This window comes from Metopolophium dirhodum, chromosome 4 (assembly GCF_019925205.1).
Source record: "Metopolophium dirhodum isolate CAU chromosome 4, ASM1992520v1, whole genome shotgun sequence".
Lineage (NCBI taxonomy): Eukaryota > Metazoa > Arthropoda > Insecta > Hemiptera > Aphididae > Metopolophium > Metopolophium dirhodum.
This window is the reverse complement of record NC_083563.1, coordinates 8,638,780-8,658,080: the sequence shown is the minus strand read 5'-3', so window position 1 is coordinate 8,658,080 and position 19,301 is coordinate 8,638,780. Positions and strand designations below refer to the sequence as shown.

The window sequence follows — 19,301 nt, the reverse complement described above, 5'->3', positions numbered from 1 at the left end:
GCCTCTGCTGGGTACCGTATCCGTTACTCCGGCTTCTACCAGTGGCAACGGCGACAAGACGGATAACGGCGTTTTGATCCAGCAGCCATCTTCTGCAGTGGCAGGTGGCATCAATGCCAAAACAGACGATTCGGCACGTGATGGCGAATCCGTCGAAACGGGCAACTCCGCGGACGTACCGAACGACAATCCAATTTCGGGAGCATCGCCCGAGGAATTTTTACGCACGGCCACATTAGGTAAAGACACAGATCTCTTGTTCACCGGGAAACTAAGGACATCGCTGCTTTCAGACGGTTTCAGCATATCCGACCGATGATCGTCGACAGCAGGTACCATCAAGTCGGGCGTGGATTTCCAACCGACATCTGTAGGTGCTTCGGCCGCTGAATTTGCACGCAAAGCCATATTCGGTAACGATACAAATCTATTTTGCAGCATTGGCCACGCATAGCTTTAAAATCACTCACTGTAGTTAAGAAAAAACAATATCATAATTTATAACGCTATTGGTTAATTTTATACATATATTATCAATGATATTATTCTCACATAATTTAAAGCAAATTCCTAAAATGTATACGCATTTATGTGTCTGCTGGCTTAATTAATGTTGACTAAATGGTCGTATAATGATATCAAATACCAATGTTAAGTACAAATATCACTATTGACTGAGGCGTGTATTTGGTCGAGGGAAGGGGAGGGGTGTTTTGGGTGTTATGACACCACCCTTCCACCCATAGTTGTGTTTAAATATTATATTAAATTGGAACACCCCTTTTTGAAAAATCCCCGTTACGTGCCTGATTATTGTTGCAATGTCGATCTCGCCGTCGATAATACCCATCGTCGCATCTTCCGAGGAAAAAATACAGTAAGTATTGATTTTCTAGAACCGGAAAATTTAATCGAAAATCGGATTCCCCCGTAATCTTGGCGTGCTGCGATCTCGTTTTTGTTTGCGGATTGCGGGTCACGGCGACCACAAACACTAAAGAACAAACAGGACGATAAGGAAAAAACTTTATTGCGAAAATACAACGGCCGAGTTTTTTTTCCCGATCCCGAAAACGATCACCCGGATTCTGTATATTATGCACGCACATCCCTGCACAATATTATACAGAAATAGTCTTAAATAAGCAGACTTATCAGCTATGTTAAATGGGTTGCTCGACGTTTCTGATCTCTTTACTGCCATATCATGTAGAGTGCCTCCCTATTCTTCTAGAAACCAATCCGAATTGCTGGCACATGAAATATCATATAGGCATAATTCAAACCTCGCATCGCATGCTCAGAGCTGTTAATAGCTTTAAATTCTCATGTCACACTTAAATATCTTAATCAATTATAAATTATAATTATCTTATAGTTTACTATGTTTTTGCTTATCTATACTAACATATTATTATCATATGTATAGTTAGTAATATGCATTGTTTCTGTGTATTAATTTATCATATACCTACCCATGTATAATTTTGTTAATTCTTATTCCTGTAAGTATATCACATTAATTATCCACCATGTTAAACTTCCGTTGACGTTAATATTAAATAATAATATAATAATGTTAATCGAGATGTTAATAATATTTAAAGATTAGAAATGTGTATAATGGACAATTTTACGGAATTTTAAGAACTTGAGTTTTTTGAATTTTAGTTTAGTTTATTTAGTTATTGTGGCTCATTGTCCATCGAGTGTAATTAATAAAATTAAGATTTTATCATAATCTTGTTAAAATTATTGAAATACATTTTTTTAGACAGTAATGTAGTAAAAACACAGTTGTTTATTAGTTATTAATACAATCATTTTATGTTGATTATCAATTTATGTAATTTAAATGAATAAATACATAAAAGTTTTCTCGTCAAAAAGTACGAGTTGAAAAGTATAGAAAAAAATGTTTGGTTGAATTAAATTCATAAAAGTTAAAAATTATGAAAATTATTTTTTTCAATTTTAGAATAAATTAATTATTCTTATTGTCTAATATGTTAATTAGTATTAAAACCACTTAAATGTGTAGGGTTGTGTTTACGATCAGAAAATTACGTTCAGACAATATTTAATATTACATTTTCCATCTTTAATATTGTAATTGTTTTTTAACAAATGTTATTATACAATAAATTATTTTTACAGCCCGACCGTCGTTTATTTTTTTTAGCACTACAAATTTCTTTACGCGTACAATGGTACTATGGTTGCTTAAAAATTATAAAAACACGGTGTAGCATTTAGTTATTATTTTTTAACGATAATTCAGTTACGGGGAGATTTAAAAGTAATAACATTAAAAACCATAAATGAAAATCGCAAACTACAACATCTGTACAGTAATAACAGTTCTACAATAATATAAATTAAAAGGCTCAACATTTTATAGATAACTACTTATGTTTACAAAGAGCATTCCAAATTAATGCGTCTTGTCTATTGTGTACCATCTGTGCTCTGATCTATTATCTATTTGAAGCTTTTGAAGTAAAAATAAAAACATTAAAATCAATCATAATTCTCGACATTGTATAAACCGCAATAGTTTAGATCGATATAAAATTACAACGTAATATATTTATAGTGATCTAATGAATTTTGAACGCGAATCCCACTATCATAGATTACTAAGCCGAGAAGACAATATTTTTATAATATATTTATATATGTATTATGTATAGAATAATATACAACTGGTGTAGGTACCTATAAATAATGTTTTATATCAGGGACTTGCAATTAATTTCCTAAGAGGTCTGTATAATTTAAATAATAATTTTCAAATTCCAAAAAAAAAAATCCAAACAATGTAGTTGGTAAGTTTGTTTATTTTTATTTAAGACGAAATTTACGACGTACAATTAATTAAATGTTATACAAATATTGTAGTACAACTAAATGTTTTTAATGACTACAATTGTCAGTTTTTATACATTTATTTCTAACTAGAATTATTAAAAATATAATTTTTTATCATTATGGTCAGTTAAATGGCATCTTTTTTTGTCCTGAGCAAGTTTTTTAAAATTTGGCATTTTTAGTGAATAACTATAATACGCATAGTGTTTTCAAGATGGATATCAGATCATCTTAAACAATATTAAATAAAAAGGACATTATGAGAACGACATTTCACATAATATACCTAATAAATGTGATAGAGTCAAACGCATGATAGCTAATTTGACGCCTAATTACCGTTCGTATATTTTTCCAAGACATGCTTACTGCTAAGTGCTTAAATCAAACATTGTTGGTAGGTACAGTTTTATGTATCTTCAAACAAAAATATTCTTAAAGTCAATAATCTCCGACTGAAGCGAAGATTTTAGATTTAAAATTTTTACAAATTTACGTCAGTCTATTCTCCCGTCGGAGAAACTATTCATAAGCATTTTTACAACAGCTTTTAAATCTTGTTATGAATTCTTTTCTAAGATTTAACATGAAACTTAAAACACATCGCCGTCTATTTCGAAGTTTCATTTATTTTCAAGTACTGTGGAAAAATGAATTAATTCTTGATCTTCAATATTTTGTTCAAATAATATATCAAGCTCTCGGTGGAAAACTGACGTACATTTTATCATAATATGGCATAGGTATTAACAAAACTTTGGAAACAACAGTTCTACTTTTGTAGTCATTAGACTCGTATTACTTGTACGAAATGCTTTATACTCAGTTTTATCAATAGATGCAGCAATCTAGCTTAAATATATTATCTCGTATACGACTATATATGCTATTATTACAGTATATTTTCGGAGCTAAGATTGTGGTAAAATGCTAATCCTGTACAATATTATAGTGGAATAGTGGTACCGGGGATGACTGCAGAAGAGTGACTATAGGTATAAAATAAATTAAAAAATTTCGAGTCGAGGTAGTGTCGGCGTTGGATTCAGAGGACGAGGACGAACAGGACGAGAGGGTAAACGGGGGAGGATGTGGATGAATAGGAGGAGCTTCGTCGGGGACGCAAAACAGACAGCGCGTTATCGTTCGCTGCCGCCGCCCGGTATGAATGAGCAGTATACAAACTAACCGTTTTATACGCGAGCCAACGTGCCGCCGACTCAGTGCAAGGCATGCGATTAACATGGTCACACAAACGGTACTGTCGTCAACGTGCGCAGCATTCGACGACGAATTCGTCATCGGCGAATACCACTTCGACACGTGTGTTCCGCACAAGGTAAGTGGTGACGTATATAATTATCATACATTATACACTGAATTAATCATACTATCCGTTGTATTATAATATTAATTATTTGCTTATCGGGAATATTTTAAAATAAGTATTTTTTTTTACATTTTAAAAATTGGTGAAATTTTCGGTACACTATACATCGTACGGGCTGAGAAATTGAGTGTTGGGAAACCGGTCGAATTGTTCAATCAATATATTATATCATCATAATAAAATTATTGTGTGATCGAAATTTTGATTTATTCTCGGCAATAAATTGTCGTTTTGACATTATCATTGGTACACTTATGTGGGTCGCTCTAGATAATATCACGATGCCACCAAATTCGTTTTTATTTCAATAGATTGACGCTTTCGTCAAATTTCAAGAAAGTATATTACCTATCCACTCGTGTGCCCATAGTGTATATAAATATTATATTTTTATCGGTTTCATGCAAACTGAAATTTATAAACATCCAGTGCATGACGCATGTTTAAAAAAACATTAGTTTGTTATACACAGATTGGTGATACAAATGCAGTTGGTGTCATTTATTTTATCGAGAGTTCTAATATATGGCGTACGCGTATAATTTTCAATTAAAATTCAAAGTTTATGTTTTAATTTAGTTTTTGAATAAATGTTTTCGTTTAAATATCGTATCTTATGAATGCGAATTTGTACCGATTTATTCAGTGTATATGCATAGGTATAACACGCACGATTAGCATATATTTATATGCATGGACGGGCCAACGCGTCGTTTTTATTTTTGAATGATTAAACTTGCGATAAAATATATCTACAATTAAAATCAGATTATCCGATTTTGATCATGGCGTGATCGACGGTTGACAGTTTTTTTAAATATTATGATTTATTTTTTCATTGAAAAAAGTTCTGGTGGTTATAAAACCAGATTTAAAATTTACACTTTTATACAAATTCATAATTTAGCAATGATTAGTTATTAAGTAACATAACTGTATTTTTTGACTTTTGTTGGCATTTTGGAATATTTAATATCACACCGATTTAGATGAAATAATATCATAATATCATAATAAATATCAAATGCAACACGTGTCTTGCAATACTATAAGTACCTATATATTATAAAAAGCATATGAACAACATTAAATTTAAGCCGAAATTCTTGAATATATTATCAATATATTTGTTTTGGTTAGCCTAAATTAAGTATCAAATTAATAAATATAGGAGTGGATTTAAAAGTTCAAAGTCGTTAATATTTAATAAAGAACTTATAATATTGTAGAATTGTTGTGCAATTAAAAATGTCTATAAAGAATATTTAAAATACGTATGGTGAGTGATAAGCGCTACAAATCATCCGTTTTTCGAATATAAAAATAATATTATGTCTTTGCATGTATTTATTTTATATGAACTTAATTTGAGAGTAAAATATTTATATTTATCATAATATAATTAAAACTGAAATTGTTTTAAAGAAAGTTCTGTACTTATACTCATTGTAAATTTGAATTTATTTTAATTATAAGTGAAATCTTTGTAGAAAATATACTACATTTTACATATAAACTAATATTTTGTTTGAGCACAATTATAATATTATTATTTAATTTCAATAATTTTTAAATTTTAAAATAACGTTTTTTGTTGTTTATTAATAATCATAACAATAATAATCATAATTATATCTATGCAATAATATAAATTCTTCCGTTATTGTGGTTTAATTGTTTGAGAGTAAAAAAATAAAAATGTACGACGAAAGCAAATAATAGATGTATTTATAATGTTATAATAATTATTTGTACATAAGTACTTTTGAAGTTTTTTTTTTATCAAAATGTTTTATATTTTTATCATTGTTCAATTTTATTCGAAAATTAACAGTAAATATATATAAATAAATCTTGTGTGGGTGCTTTTTTGCATATTCAGGGTGTAGGTGTGTTATGTTGTTATATACACTGTATTTTTTATTGTTGTATTGAAAAAAATTTGAATTTCGGTAAAATCATAAAATATTTGTAAATTGTATTTATTCATTATTGTGCGTAAATTTTAAATGTACGAACACTAATTCGTTATGAGCAAATTAATTGTATAATCATTATTCTATTTTATTGAAGAAAATCACAACAATATTCAAAAAAGATTCTGGTAGTGTTTATTTAGCCCAAAACTTTTGGTAGACGAAACATAGTATTTGGTTAATTACTACGTACAAACCACGACTGATCAAAGTTTAGTATATTACGTCCTTTACGCAATGCCCCTCAAAAGTTATGAGACATGGACACATTTAAACCAAAACAAAAAGTTATACATAAAAGGTATAACATTATTAAGTATGAAGTGAATATTGAATAATTTATCTGTAAAATTTAGAATTTAGATGTAAATGTTATAAAATGTCGTAAAGTAATGTACTATTGTACTTGTATTGCCTATTCATGGCGCCGTCATAGAATACTGGTCATGTACAATTAGTCAGTAACGGACCGGGTATTCGTATACCTTGGCGCAGGCTACTGGATAATGGTGTATTACTAATTATTATTGGATGTGTAAACATAGAATTTCAAAATATGATTTAAAGCAGAGTTTGATTCCAAACAGAATATTTTTTTGAATTTAATATTGTTCAAAATCATATAAAAAAAACGGTCGAAATTAATTGATATAAGTTATACAAATCGTATTATATTTTTATTACATAATATTGAATTGTTTTTTTTTTCATGTACAAATTAAGTTGGTACAATGTATTTAATTTAAATTAATTAAAAAAAATTTAGGTTAGTATTTAAAACGAATTTAATTTACTCTCCTGTAATTCAATATGTGTGGATATTTTTATGATCAGTACTTTAAACTTTAAAATATGTTTTATGTGCTTTAATGGGTTTTTCAGAAATGGTTTTAAAATTTCATAGAAAATAATTGTATAAATCTAAAACAATGAAAAATAATATGATTGTTAATTTTATTGGAATACACATTTCTTTCTCACCAATCAAAAAACACAAATATAATGGTTTGATGTTTTTACTAAACATTATTTTTTTATTATATAAAAAAGATTATATTTAGAACAGATTTAAATGTCGAATAGAAAGATCACAACAAGTAGGATCATTGATTATACAGATTCAATAAATCAGTTTAAAATACGATTGCATAATATAATATATAGGTACTCGTGCATTATACCTAATTTATATTATTAAGAGAAGCTAGTATAATAAATTATATTGTTTTTAAACTTTTGCACATAAATAGTTATTGGATTTAGTAATATAAAATTAAAGATACTATGGACTGATTTAGATTTTGAGATAATAATAAATACTTATTATTATTTTATTTTACCACATTCATGTAAGTTTATAGCATAATTATTATTTCTAGAATGCAACATTTTTCCATAGTATTTTGTACACGTGTCACATAGCCATTAGACATTGTGTACAATATCGAACGGGAAAACTTTGATCCCTTATAATCATATTGTATATCTATTTATATACATATATATATATATAAAAAGTGTGGCATGAAAAACTAACAAACGTAATCAACTAATTTAATAATATAACTTTTGTTCCAATCTATTTTATTTTATATATTTTAAAGGCTAAGCCCTTGTTACATAGTTAAAAATATACAATTTATATTTACATTTATAACAGGTATGATGTGTACGATGACAACAATAGGTCAGTAATAGAAGACATTCAGAAAGAGAAAAAAAAATATAAAAAAATAACATCAAAATTAGGTACCTATCAAAAGAATACGAAATTTGTGTGGCGTTTGGCATTAATCGCTTTAGTGGCTCGTTTGCTAAATAATTCGTGGTGGTATGTGGGACTTAAAAAGAGGCAGTGGATCAGGTTGAACTCTGAGGTACCTTAAAAAAAATGAAATATAACATTTTAGAAGATTTTACTTTGCCATTCAATAAGCCTTCAATGAACCTAATACCCGCAGTATGTCTTCGTTCAGCTAAATAAGATAGGTCAAGTACATTAGTTACCGGAGTATAATCAAGTGGAGGGCAAGGAATTTTTAATATGTAACTTGCAAAACGCAAAAACTTACGTTAGACTCACTCCAGCTGCCTGCTTGTGTCGTTAGCTGAATGGGGGTCCCAGAAAACACCACCATATTCAAGCACTGGGTAAACAAGGGCACAATATAACGCTTTAACAGACATACCAAACTGAAAGTCTTTGGACAACTATATAACAAAGCCTAGTGTTTTTAAATGCCTTACAGCATACGTGTTTAGCTAGGTATGTAGTAAGGTTATAGCTTAATTTGAAGCCATAATCTGATACACACGGAATATTGTTCTCATCCAGGCAATGAGAAAATAATAACAGAGACTTTAACTTACTAAAAGTAAAAACACGACACTTAGAGAGATTGAGTGATAGTCCCATTTATTATATAAAACAATTGCAATACAATTATTACGATTATTAATAACCATATTAAACTAACAACTAAAAAAGCAGGTAAGTGGATGTCACTCTGCTGTACAGTAGGTTACAAGTGAGTCAATGTATAATGGATTGTATTAAACTTGAATTCAATGATATAATATCATTGTTTAAGAAAAACGATTCTGAGCGGAGACGGTTTATTAGTCTGGATTTTTTAAATTTGTATTATTTATTATAGCCTTTAAGTTAAATTAATATTATAATATTATAATTTTTTATTCGTTGCTACGATGATAAACAAAGCGTTGGAAATTAAAATCCTATTTTAAGTGGTTTTTCGTAATTTGTCAGTAGTATTTCTCGTGGCGTTAAATAACTATTGAGAAAATCGAAAAATGACTATCTTAATCCAATTTGCTGAAAGATAAGGTACTATATGTTGAAATCGAAGCATTCTGGTAGACATTTTGTATACAGGATATAAAAAAAAAAAAAAAAACACCATAATTGTAAAACTACTAGCTTCCTCGCTCCGCTCACATAATCTAAAATTAAAAAATATTGAATGGAACTAAAGATATTTCTTAGTTATAGTTAGTAGCATTAATTGTCAGTTGCAAAATAAATGTAGCAGTTTCTCACTCGCTGCTGCAATACCGGAAAGAGCATTTCCGGTTCAATGTGTCATCTGCAGATATAGTAATTTTAACAAGCCATACAATGTACCTATAGTCTAATAATATATATAGAATAGTATTATAGTAACATAGGTAAAATGCGTGGGTAATATAATTTTTTTTTACAGTTTACATTTTCAACAGTACATTTTATATTAGTATAGGTTTAACTTATTAGTCATAATCATAAAGACTTTTAAAAAAAAATTATCACCAAGACTTAAGAAAAATTCGTTTTAAAAATTATAATACGTTATGAAGGTAATATTGTAACTTGTAAGTACCTATAGGTCGAGGGGCTGAAAATATTTTTTTCTTACTACGAAAAAGGCAACGTAAAATCAATAATAAAACCACCTATATGGTACCTAGCTATTAAAGACCTGCAAGGGCCGTCAATTTTCGGCCCGGACCGGTCCATACATTTTATCCCCAAACCCAGCTCGGCCTGGTCCAAAAATTGTGAAAAAAAATTTAATATTATTATGGTATATAAATAGCTTTATTATACCCACCAATCAATATATTATTATATTCATTGTGGTTGTATCTACTATCTAGTATCTATCCATAGAGTATACTTTATATGTATCTACCTGTACCAACGTCGGTTTTATCTCATTATTATTTACTATTTTAAATTGTGATTATTTACTGTCGAAGAAAAATCCTTAAAAAGCCCAGTCCAGCCCTTGATTTATTATTCGAAGTTCAGCCCGTCCCGAAAAATTGTACAAAAAAAATCCCAGGCCCGGTCTGGTATAAAATTCCAAGACTTAAAAAGCCCGGTCCAACCTGTTATTTTATTTCAAGGGCCCGGCCCGGCCCTAGCAGGTCTTTACTAGCTATATGCTATGAGTATAATAATTGGGTATAAATGTAAAATAATAAGAATACGGTGATTGGTCCAACGTATTAAGTGTTTTTTCCAAGTAATTTGCAAGTTTTTATAATATTAATATGTTTTATTTACCTATTCATAATTCATGTTACTTATTATGATTTTTTTTTTGTATGAATTAAAAGCCGTACTTATAATATTTACTACAGATGCACCACGAGCGAAACCAATTATAACCACACACCGACTGGGTAAACATATTGTTCACGACGTGGTTGATGGTGCGTACTATTTCCGACTATTTTTGACGGGTGTCGTTTGTGACTGTTTTATTTTTTCCATTGAATCTTTAAATTGGTGCCATATCCAACGATATTGGTAGAAAAAAACGATAATAATTAAAAAATTCGGTAATTATATGGCTTAATAATATGCCGATTGTAAAAAGTTGTAACATAACGTCACAAGCAACAAATTTTATAAAAGAGCTGTATTATGTTTTCCAATTTTTTAATGCATTTAACAACCTTGGTTTAATATTTATATTTTTATGACATATATTTTTCTACAATAATAATCGTCTTATGATATAAATGGTACAATTGTTCATGTTGGTACGACGTAGGTACATGATTTGGACGGACATAATAATATTACACAAGACTGTTAACCCACTTGTTTGCTACAATTATACAATGTTAATAGTAATTAGTAATTTAAAAAACCATGTACGAAAATTGAATCAAGCTTTATCCAATGTAATAATAATACATACCATTTGAAAAAAATCGACAATGGCGCACGGCGTATAAATCATGGGGTTCTAAAATCGTCGGAAGCAGCCTGTGTAATCGTTATAGGTATGTAATAAGATGGTAAGAGTATAGGTAGGTAAATAATAATATTATACAAAGGCATATTTAATGATTACATCGTAATAATATGTGCACGGTATAATAAATTACATACCGTCATATCTATATACATAGGTGTAGACGCGGAAAGAAAACAATAAAATGATTCGAAAAGCAATTAACCGGCGGCGGCACGTCGACGAAAGAGCATAATGCGAGCAGAATACACATAATATACGCGAGTTTATCGTCTCACCGCGCCGCATAACAAAAAAACCGTGTGCTCGAGAAACCGTATCACAAGACCATAGGTGGTTTATACCGCGGTCGCCCGGGGTTGTTATTTCACATGTACCTACTGGCTGTTGATATAGTCGAGCATAACCTACGACGACGAAGACGTGTAGTTGTAGTGTGTTAAGTTGATGTGGCCCGTGTAATCGCTGTGTAATAAGATGGTAAGAGTATGGGTAGGTAAATAATAATATTATATAGACATATTTAATGGTTACGTCTTAATAATGTGCACGGTATAATAAATTACATACCGCGTCATGGTATCTACATAAATAGCCGCGGAAAGAAAACAATAAAATGATTCGAAAAGCAATTAACCGGCGGCGGCACGTCGACGAAAGTGCATAATGCGAGCCGAATACACATACGCGGGTAGGGCACTATAGGTATTGTATGTAGAGCCTTAACGCGGGTTTATCCGTCTCACCGCGCCGCATAACAAAAACCGCGTGCTCGACAATCCGTATCACAAGACCATAGGTGGTTTATACCACGGTCGCCCGGGGTCGTTAATTCACATGTACCCAAGGTATTATTATTACCTTGCATGCACCTACCGGCTGTTGATACGTCGAGTGTAACCCACGATGATGGACACACACACACCAGACACCAACACACGTCATGATGTGATATACCTATTTAATTATGTTATTTTACGTATTTTGCGGCGTGTATAATAATAATAATAATAGTAATAATATTAAATACAGCGAACAGTTCGTCTTATAATATTATATTATTCTGTAGACACTCGCACGTGGGTACTACTATTATTATTATTATAATGCGCGGTGTAAAACCTCACCGAGTACGAGAGTTTCCGACTAAACGAAATTGTATTGTTTAAAATTTACCACCGAGGTATTATAATAATATATATCAATGTTACATATATATATTACCGCATATAACATATACCATATAATAGGTATATAACGTATGCCGTCTAACGACAATAAAACGCGCGGCGTGGCGTAAGCGTATTCACCCGCGGTTTTACGTATGGTCTGCGCGCGCACGTATCATTATTATTATTATTATATTACTGTTACCGAATTAGACAAATCCGTTTAACCGCGCTTAACGGAGGGCAGGTGCAGTATTACAACAACAATAATAATATTATTATTATATACAATACCTATACAACATATAATAATATGCGAACCCCGGACAGAAGAATAAATTAGCGGACAATTGCGAAATATAACACGACCGCGCACCGCCACCGCCGCAGCAGCCGCAGCCGAAACACATCACAGCGACAATAGTGCCGCCGGATCTAATCCTATTAATTGCAGCAGGTCGACTGGCCAGTGGCCGGTACACTGCACCACTACAACCAATTTAGGTATATTATGGTATACTACACGGCACTACGGGCTATATAATACACACTGAGCTATATAGAAGATAATACAGTAATACAACCACTACTGCTGCTGCTGCTGCTGCTACTGCGATTATAATATATCCGCGTGGCAGATCCCATTGAACAATAATAACCGGCAAACACAGGTAGGTAATTAATTAACGATATAGGGGTGCGCGGCGCTTGTATACCTACATAATAATAATATAATATACATTATACACAAGCGTATAGACTATATTATTATTATTATTATTGTTATGCTGCTGCGAAGAACGCGCGGTCCGATCGCCGGGGCCGGCACACCGCTATTATGATAATGACAATAATAATTATAACATTTTGATAATATTTTACAACGCGTTGCGGTTGTAGTCGTTGCGCCAAAAGTATTTAAAAACTGTACGTCGGCGTAGGGGTGTTTGTGCACCCGAATATTTTATACACATATATATAATGTCATACGGGAGCGCGTGACCGAAACGATGATAATGTTCCATGCCGTAATCGTATAATATCTCTATTAGGTACGCCTATGCTGCTCACTGCGCTGCAATAACGATATAATCGTATAATAACTTAATATTATAATAATATTATGTTATAGGTATTAAAATGTACACACGATAATAATAATTATAGCAACCGATGCGGTATGACAATAATGACACAATAATATGTCTAATCGTTTTACCATACTACCGCTACTAGGATAATAATAATCATAATAATACATTTATACCATGAGCTGTACAGACGTATCTGAAGGTCAGGGTATTAACTCAATAAGATCGTCTTAGAGGTTCGTTCATCCTATATACCCTAAGTACCTGCCACTGTTGATACGAGGTGCTCTCCCTACCGGGCACCTGCTCCTACATTAGGAAACCTTCTTGAATTGGTTTTTTTTATAGTAATTCTAATTTTTCATTTTATTTAACACTTATTTTACAGTTTCATTATTATATCGACAATAATTGTTTTAAGTACATAAAAAGAGCTAAGTCTCACTCCGAACAATGAGTGATCCACCCATTGCCTCCCTCAAATCGTATGGATACAAAATAATAGAAGTATAACACTAAAACGTCTTGTCTTGTTTTGATATTTATAGAAAAAAAACTAAAAAAAATGGAAACTTAAAATGTCTGTAAACAGCTCAAAATAAGTCAAAATATTTGGAAAATGTCATGGTGATAGAAAATGCGAATATAAACATTCAGTCAAAATTTCATGTACCTACGGTCATTTGTTTTAGAGTTGCACCAAAAACCAAAATCGATTTTCTCAAAATCAGATTTTGCGTATAAATTCACGTTTTTCCTTAATTTTTCTTTTGTTTTTCTTGTCGCTTTTAACTACTGGGAAATTTTTACTTTTCACCCCCCCAAAGTACCAATTAGGTTCACTTTCCTATCAGAAAAGTTACTGTGGAAGAAAATCCAAGATAGTAAATTACCTAACCAATAATAAAAATATTATTTTGAAATGGAAAATTTACCACTTTGTTCTTTTTGTCTAAGCTAATTTAAGAACTTATTTCGAAAATTGCCAAATATGATCTTAATTTTTCTAATATACTCGAATATGCATTTATATGCAATGCTGACAAAATATGCAAAATACAATTTTTTATTTGATCTCCTGGTGTTATGAAACACATTTGTTATTCACTAGAATTTTTCTACGATCTTTCTAAAAAAATATGAAAAAACTAGAAGTTGTCAACCCTAATAATGACCTTGTGAGCATCCAATTGTTAAGCGCTCCTGCCAGTGTACCACTGGGTATTACTCCCGTGTCACTAATATTGAAAACTGAAGTGACTGCATTATTGGATAGGTATTATCATGGAATTTTAAAATCAGTCGTGTCACCAACCGTGTTTTTATGGACCCGCTTCATGATTATATAACTCTTACAAACTCAATGCGTCTTACGTTTTTCCATTTATTTTATATCTAAAAGGTTCTCATGTGGATTAAAAATATATTAGGTAACGAAAAACAGCGTATACCTACATTCAGACATAATATATTTCACGTTGAAAGACAAAAGGTCGTAATAATGGTGGTACGCTATGATACTGGAGACAAAAGAAAGTCGACAGACTTGAAAAAACTGGTTCAAAACAATAGAGCGTTTAAAAAAAATCTTTTTCGAATGTGCCACACTTGATTAACGAAACTAATGAAGTTAGAAAGCATTCGCGCGAACAGCGTTTTTACTCACCGGATGGTAGTCAAAAGACATCATTATTATTATCATCACTATCATCATCATCATTAGGTATCATCGTCAATCGTCATCATCCGAGAGTCATTTTATGGTATACGATTAACGTTTTCAAAAAAATATTTCACGTTTGTAATGCAATGCAATGTAATATAATATCATAAAAGCACTGATCACAATTATTTTGTTATTATTGGTGTGCGGCAATCGTATCTTATATTGTTTCCACGCCGGCTGTACTGATATTATTTGCGACCATTACTATTGTCGCGCTACGCAGACCGTCTACGACGGCCGACGGGGCTTGACCACGACGATCACGTAACCATGGTTGAAACAAAAAGCACGACTTTCGGTTAGTGCACCTTGGTTAAATGCAGCGCTGTAGTATATTATATGCACAAACTGCTGCAGGTGGTTAGCAAACACATATGGGTGAAACTCCGAATTTTCATCGGAACTATCATACTGGTTATTAATAATTTATTAAGTTTCCACGGATAATAATTATTTATTGCATATTTTAGACTCTGAGTAGAGCGACGAATATATTAATTTTACAATGATGTGTGTTTTTTTATAATTTATTTTTTATGTGTCTGTGTATTCGAAATAATGCTTCGATTTTCAAATTCAGTATATTTATATGTAGATGTCTGATTATGTAGGTTACAAAAAATATGGTGGTTACCAAAAAACCTACATAATTTATATTTTTATTGGCATTAGCAGGATGTATTCCGAGTATTGTTGATACATATTATTTCCACGATACGGTTAATAGTTATCTGTAATATATTTACAGTATTTGGTGAGTTGAGTATTGATATTCGGTGACCTGGGCCGGGGAGGGAACGCAGACTGAGTTTTGTTTGACGTCTGTGACTACCGGATATAGGTACCTGAATTTCCACTGCCCATTTGTTAAAAAGTTTTCGAAAATCGGACGATGGTTAACCGATAGGTTGGCGGGTAGAGGTGATCTGTGCAGGATATTTCCTGGTAATGTGGTCCGGTAGATTTTTAATTCTGGTTACGTATTTCAGTATACCTCCGCGGCTTTGACGCGTCCGAGGTGGAGAGGACGTGGTTCTCCCGCGTCGCACAGGACACTATTCATATTACATCATGTCGCGCGATACACGTACAACACAACAATATACTTAAACACTGCGATATTATTATTACCTACGCGCCAGCACCATCTTTTCCACCCGCTCCCCCCGCGGACTCGCCGTTAAAAGAGCGCGATACTAACGTGATATCGTATTTGCGCCGTGCGATTTCATAATCTAGATTTATGTAAAGGATTTCCCAGAGCGTACTGTAATAATATTATGCGTATCGCGAGTCGCCGCCGCCGCCGCCGTGTTTTCGCGGTAAATTCCACATCGCGTAATAGTGTACAGTGTAAAGGAGTATACACACTCGCGAGTGCACACACACCCGCACCCGCACCCGCCCACCCACTCACCCACACGCATACACACGCACGCATACGCGGGCCCGTTGCAGAGATTTCGGTCTAACGAATAATATCATATAATATGCATTTACGGGTGTGTGTGAAAATCAGACCGCACTGTACGTGTATAGCGCAGTGTTGTGCTGGCGACGAGTGTGTGCGTGTGCGTTTCTCCCTAAAGCCGTAAAATAAACAAGCACCGCGCACGATGCGACTTAATACAATTAACTCTCGTTTTGTATATAATATATACTATAACCCTCCATAATAATGTGTAGCCGGCCAGGTATGCTGCCAGGCACTACTTATAATATACCTATACTAACTATAACTGCAGTCCTCTTGGCCATTCTAATTTGTTTAATGTTTCCGCGCTAATAATATAATATGCTAAAATATCACGTGGGTCGCAGCGAGGCTCCTCGGCGCCGGCGGGCGGTCTTTTCTCTGTACTTTTTAAATCCACAACTATACTCGAAAACGGTCCGATAAGTTAACCTATAACCTCCTCTATACCAGCGTTTCTACACCCGTGGTACGCGAAAATGTTGAAAGGTGGTACGCCGAGAAAATCTCCCTTTATAAAAAAAAAAATGGAATGGATCATTAATCACAATCAATATAATTTGGTTTATTTGATATTAATATAATAGTATTACTAATAAAAATTGTACATAATATTATCATTAATTTTATTTTATTTATTTATTTTTTTTTTTATTAGATAACCCGCGGCAACATAGGCCATTGGGTGTGGGGAGAGAACTGTAGGGTTTTTAGGTTAGGTAGGTTGGTACACGTGTGTTGGTTATTTTGGCAGAATTTCTAGTGGGGCACCCGTAGGTTTCTGCCATGCCCTAGGTGGGGGATGGCGGCACTTGTTCTTCGGACACGGTGAATTGCCTGAAGAAAAATGTCGCAGCCGACGCCTTAGTCTGCTCGGCCACTTCGTCCCTCATTTTATTTTATTGTTATGCATCAAATGCTTATAATATTTATAGTTCCCAATAAAATTAATTTCCATACGTGTAAAATAACGTAGCTATTTTTGATAGCAAAAAAAAAACGTTATTTGGTCAAGTGCAGGGTTGAAAAAAAAATAATTTTAATAAAAACAAAAAAAAAACGTTTAAAACAAAAAATATAGGTTTTTAATGAAGCCATATAAATTATAATAGTAAATTATAGATAGGTTATAGGTAACATCCCCTTCATCACTTATCAGTCATCATGTTATTGTGTTATTACTTATTATCATTTTTTATAAATATGTAGATTAGGTCCTCCTTACGGGACACCTTTTTTAAAAACTTATTTTTTATTCATACTTATGTAGGTTTTGACGCTTGGAACGGTGATGTAATCAAAATATGGGGGGGGGGGGGGGGTGGCGTTCGTGGTTATTTTAAGTTATGAAGTTTTATCTACAATAATTTGCTCAATATTTTTGGATTTCATTGTTTTTAAATTAAAATTTTTAAATTGTTGATTTTCAACAAAAAAAAAAAAATTAAAAAAAAGTATCCCGCAGAGTAGAAAAATTCCATAGATTATTTTAATTTAAAATTTACTAATAATATTGTTTTAAACACACGTTTTTTTTATTGATGTTCAAAACAAAATCAATATGTCTTTTTCCTGATGTCTTAAACGAGTTTCAAACATAACAACCCTGGACTCAAGTGGTACATGATAATATCCAAACTGTGTAGGTGGTACCCGGATATAAAAAGGTTGAGAATCTTTGTCCTATACGTATTATGATTATATATTTGCGGCGGATCCGCGGGCTAACGCGATCCATGACGATCGTGGTCCATCACAATATAGGCACCTACGTATACTTATATAGGTAATGTGTGTCATTACTCATTAATCGTTGTTATTATACAACATCGTCGTACACGTTTTTGATTGTATTGTTTTTGTTGTTTTTTTCGTTCTTGTCGAACGTCATGTCAGGACGAATTAAGCGATCAATAATATGGTTTTGATTCTACCTGAAAAATAGGATTTAATTTTACTTTTATATTACGCGTCACTAAAATTGTCACTTGCACACAATATTGCGAGTTGAATTGTATTATATTATATAGTATAGTATAGCAGTGGCGCTAAATGAAATTGAAACTGGCAGTTCAAATAATTTGATTGATCCACCCTTCAAATAACTGTTAAACGGGCTTAACTAATCATATATAAATAATTTTATGACATTCCCGTGTCCAATAAAACTATAGCTAAAAAACTCATTATTTCACACAACCTTGAAGTTACTCACCGAAGTACGTGTTCGGCGCCACTGCCCACTGTAGTATAATATAGTAGGTATAATATTAGAATTATACGTCCTATTATATTATAGATATCTGCACAAATGCCCAACAACGGTGACTTTGTTGCGTTTTGTGATATGTTAACCATACACAATTATTGCATTCGTCACAGAAAATTTTTGAAGGACTATAATATAATACAAAAAGTAAAAAATTAAAAAAAAAAAATTTAGGTTTTAACAATAGTATTTATTTAAAAACTTGTCGTCAACCACGTAAATGGCAAATCGCGAATACTAAACGTTTCAGATTAGACAAGTATCACCTGCAAGTCCTAAGTCCGGTACATATTGCACATATATACAACAGAAAAAACTTATCAATACTATTGTTTATGTACAATTATATAAAAAAAATGAAATTGAAAAATATTGATTTGAACAAGTAATTGTATATTATATTTTGCCAGTTATTTCTGATACATCACCCCTGAATACTGTATATTATACGGCGTCTATATAATTATGAATAAGGTGTCGAGTATTATACCGGGTGATTCGCTTAGCATGATCACCCCCATTATTTCCTTTAATATATAGTATTTAATCAAATTCTGATTCTAGTA

At 32.2% G+C, this 19,301-nt stretch overlaps 1 protein-coding gene across 1 annotated transcript in view; it reads left to right on the top strand.

The window, feature by feature from the left end:
- The first annotated feature begins 4,067 nt into the window (after positions 1-4,067).
- LOC132943818 (leucine-rich repeat-containing protein 70-like) overlaps positions 4,068-19,301 on the top strand; it is a 56,422-nt gene continuing 41,188 nt past the window's right edge. Inside the window, exon 1 of the mRNA XM_061012934.1 lies at positions 4,068-4,210. Within this exon, the coding sequence (XP_060868917.1) occupies positions 4,104-4,210 (107 nt within the window). The 5' untranslated portion in view covers positions 4,068-4,103. The remainder of the gene's footprint in view (positions 4,211-19,301) is intronic.